This window comes from Anarrhichthys ocellatus, unplaced genomic scaffold (assembly GCF_004355925.1).
Source record: "Anarrhichthys ocellatus isolate YVR2014 unplaced genomic scaffold, GSC_Weel_1.0 scaffold34, whole genome shotgun sequence".
Taxonomy (NCBI): domain Eukaryota; kingdom Metazoa; phylum Chordata; class Actinopteri; order Perciformes; family Anarhichadidae; genus Anarrhichthys; species Anarrhichthys ocellatus.
Window position 1 is genome coordinate 4,788,413 of NW_022280064.1, and position 2,250 is coordinate 4,790,662.

Consider the following 2,250-nt stretch of genomic DNA (forward strand, 5'->3'; position numbering starts at 1 on the left):
TCCTTTCCTTCCCTTCATTCCTCTGTCCTTGCCTTAACTCTCCTTTCTTTCCATTAACTCTCCTTTCCTTCCCTTCATTCCTCTGTCCTTGCTTCCTCTGCAGACCTTCCTGGCTGCAGTGAACCAGGTCTTTCCTGCAGAGGACGACGTCAACAAACATGTGGAGGACAACTGTAAGTTTATTAGTCTTTATTCACTCAAACGTTTATCATCAGAACTTTACATGAAGACGTTTTTACACTTAAAGTTAAACTTTGTGTCTTGTTTTCATCACGATGGTGTGAAGATGTTTCTGTTTTAATAAATCATATGTTCTTAGCATCATCCTCTCACAATGTTTTACAGTTTGTAAATGCGACTCAATCTTTTCCTTTCATACGTGTTCATAAAGACTTTGTTGTTGAACGAGTACTTTCTGTGTGTCTCAGGTTCTTTGATGTACTTGAATGAAGCCACTCTGCTCAACAACGTCCGTGTGAGATACAGCAAAGACAAGATTTATGTGAGTTATTTACACATGTGAACGTGGATCAGACTCGGTGCACGCTGACCTCTAGTGGCTGAAGAGGGAACTGAATCTCCATCTTTCTCATATTTAAGGTTCATTCATAGTTTATTGAGTCTCATTCAGATAGTTCAATATATTCAAAGATCAGACAGTAACACAGTGATTCATGTGCAGGATTCTGCTCTAAAACATAACATAATCTCATATTGTGAAACACGGGGATTAAGAAGACGATTTATATTGTTTGATATATTCATATTGTCAGGATGTGATGTCGATTTTATTTGGGTAAATAACATAATAAGTTAGAATGTTTTGTTTTTGTTTGATGTGAGAAGAACAATTAATAATCCATTTATTATCCATTTATTCAGATTGGAGGAGATTATTAAGAGCTTGTGTTATTTAAATGCTGCAGACGTATCGATCAGCTGATAACACTGAAGCTGAAAGTCTCTTTATGAACTACAAGAATCAATCAATCGCTCTCTGTCCTTAAGAGCTGAAAGCAGGAATCTGAAGCACTGTTGAACTGAACAGGGGTTTCTGGGAAATGTAGGAAAGTGAAGAACACTGAGTCAACATTCAGTGATGAGGCTGCAGCTTTGATGCTGTTAGTGGTTCACTTCTTCTCCTCAACGTCTGTTCCTAAGTGATGTTTGCTCTTCTCCTTCTTCTCATCCTTCTTCTTCTCTTCATTCTCTCTTCTTCTTCTTTCCCGTTCTTTTTTCCCCTCTTCTTTCTTCTTCTTCCCCTACTTATCCTCCACCTTTTCCTTCTTCTGTTTCTTCTTCCTTTCTTTATTTTTTTCTTCTTCCTCTCCCTGCTTCTCTTCTTCTTCTTCTTCTTCTTCTCCTTCTCCTCCTCCTCCTCCTCCTCCTCCTCCTCCTCCTCCAGACGTTTGTAGCTAACATCCTGATAGCGGTGAACCCGTACTATGACCTCCCAAAGCTTTACTCTGCGGAGACCATCAGCAAGTACCGAGGTCGTTCTCTGGGAACGCTGCCGCCTCACGTCTACGCCATCGGTGAGTCTCAACACCTCAACAACCTCTGCTGCTTACTCTAGTACGCTTATTCAGGAACTGGGTTTATATATATATATATAGACAGTATATCAGAATACTTTAGTGATCCCCGGAGGTGAAATTTGTACGTTACAATTGTTCTTATAAATAAATAAAAGAGAGACTATGTAAAATACAATATTAATTATGTACATACCACTACAATATATAACATTTTTAATAAAATAGTGTAAATAATTGTATTCATTAACAACATCCTGTTGTAGTTCCTCACCCGTCCAGCAGGTGGCAGTCAGCGCTCAGACTTCCCACGGTCCTCTGAACGTCACAGCTGTTCCTGTCTTCCCTCAGACTTCATTTAAATGACTGAAAGATTAATATGCGTTTAAACGATTGTGGTAATCTAACTGCTGCTTCTGCCTGCAGCTGACAAGGCGTACCGAGACATGAAGGTCCTGAAGATGAGTCAGTCCATCATCGTCTCGGGGGAGTCCGGAGCCGGGAAGACCGAGAACACCAAGTTTGTGCTCAAGTGAGGACGACGCTGCGTCTTTATACCTCACTGTACCTGTGTTCACTTCACTTCATCTAACTACCTGTGTTCACTTCACTTCATCGAACTGTACCTGTGTTCACTTCACTTCACTTTATACCTCACTGTACCTGTGTTCACTTCACTTTATACCTCACTGTACCTGTGTTCACTTCACTTCAC

General features: G+C 40.4%; 1 protein-coding gene across 1 annotated transcript in view; it reads left to right on the forward strand.

Moving 5' to 3' along the window:
• LOC116393502 (unconventional myosin-VI-like) overlaps window positions 1-2,250 on the forward strand; it is a 19,044-nt gene that overhangs the window by 6,775 nt on the left and 10,019 nt on the right. Inside the window, exons 2-5 of the mRNA XM_031865871.1 lie at window positions 104-173; window positions 429-502; window positions 1,406-1,535; window positions 1,962-2,067. Coding sequence (XP_031721731.1) covers window positions 104-173; window positions 429-502; window positions 1,406-1,535; window positions 1,962-2,067 — 380 coding nt within the window. The remainder of the gene's footprint in view (window positions 1-103; window positions 174-428; window positions 503-1,405; window positions 1,536-1,961; window positions 2,068-2,250) is intronic.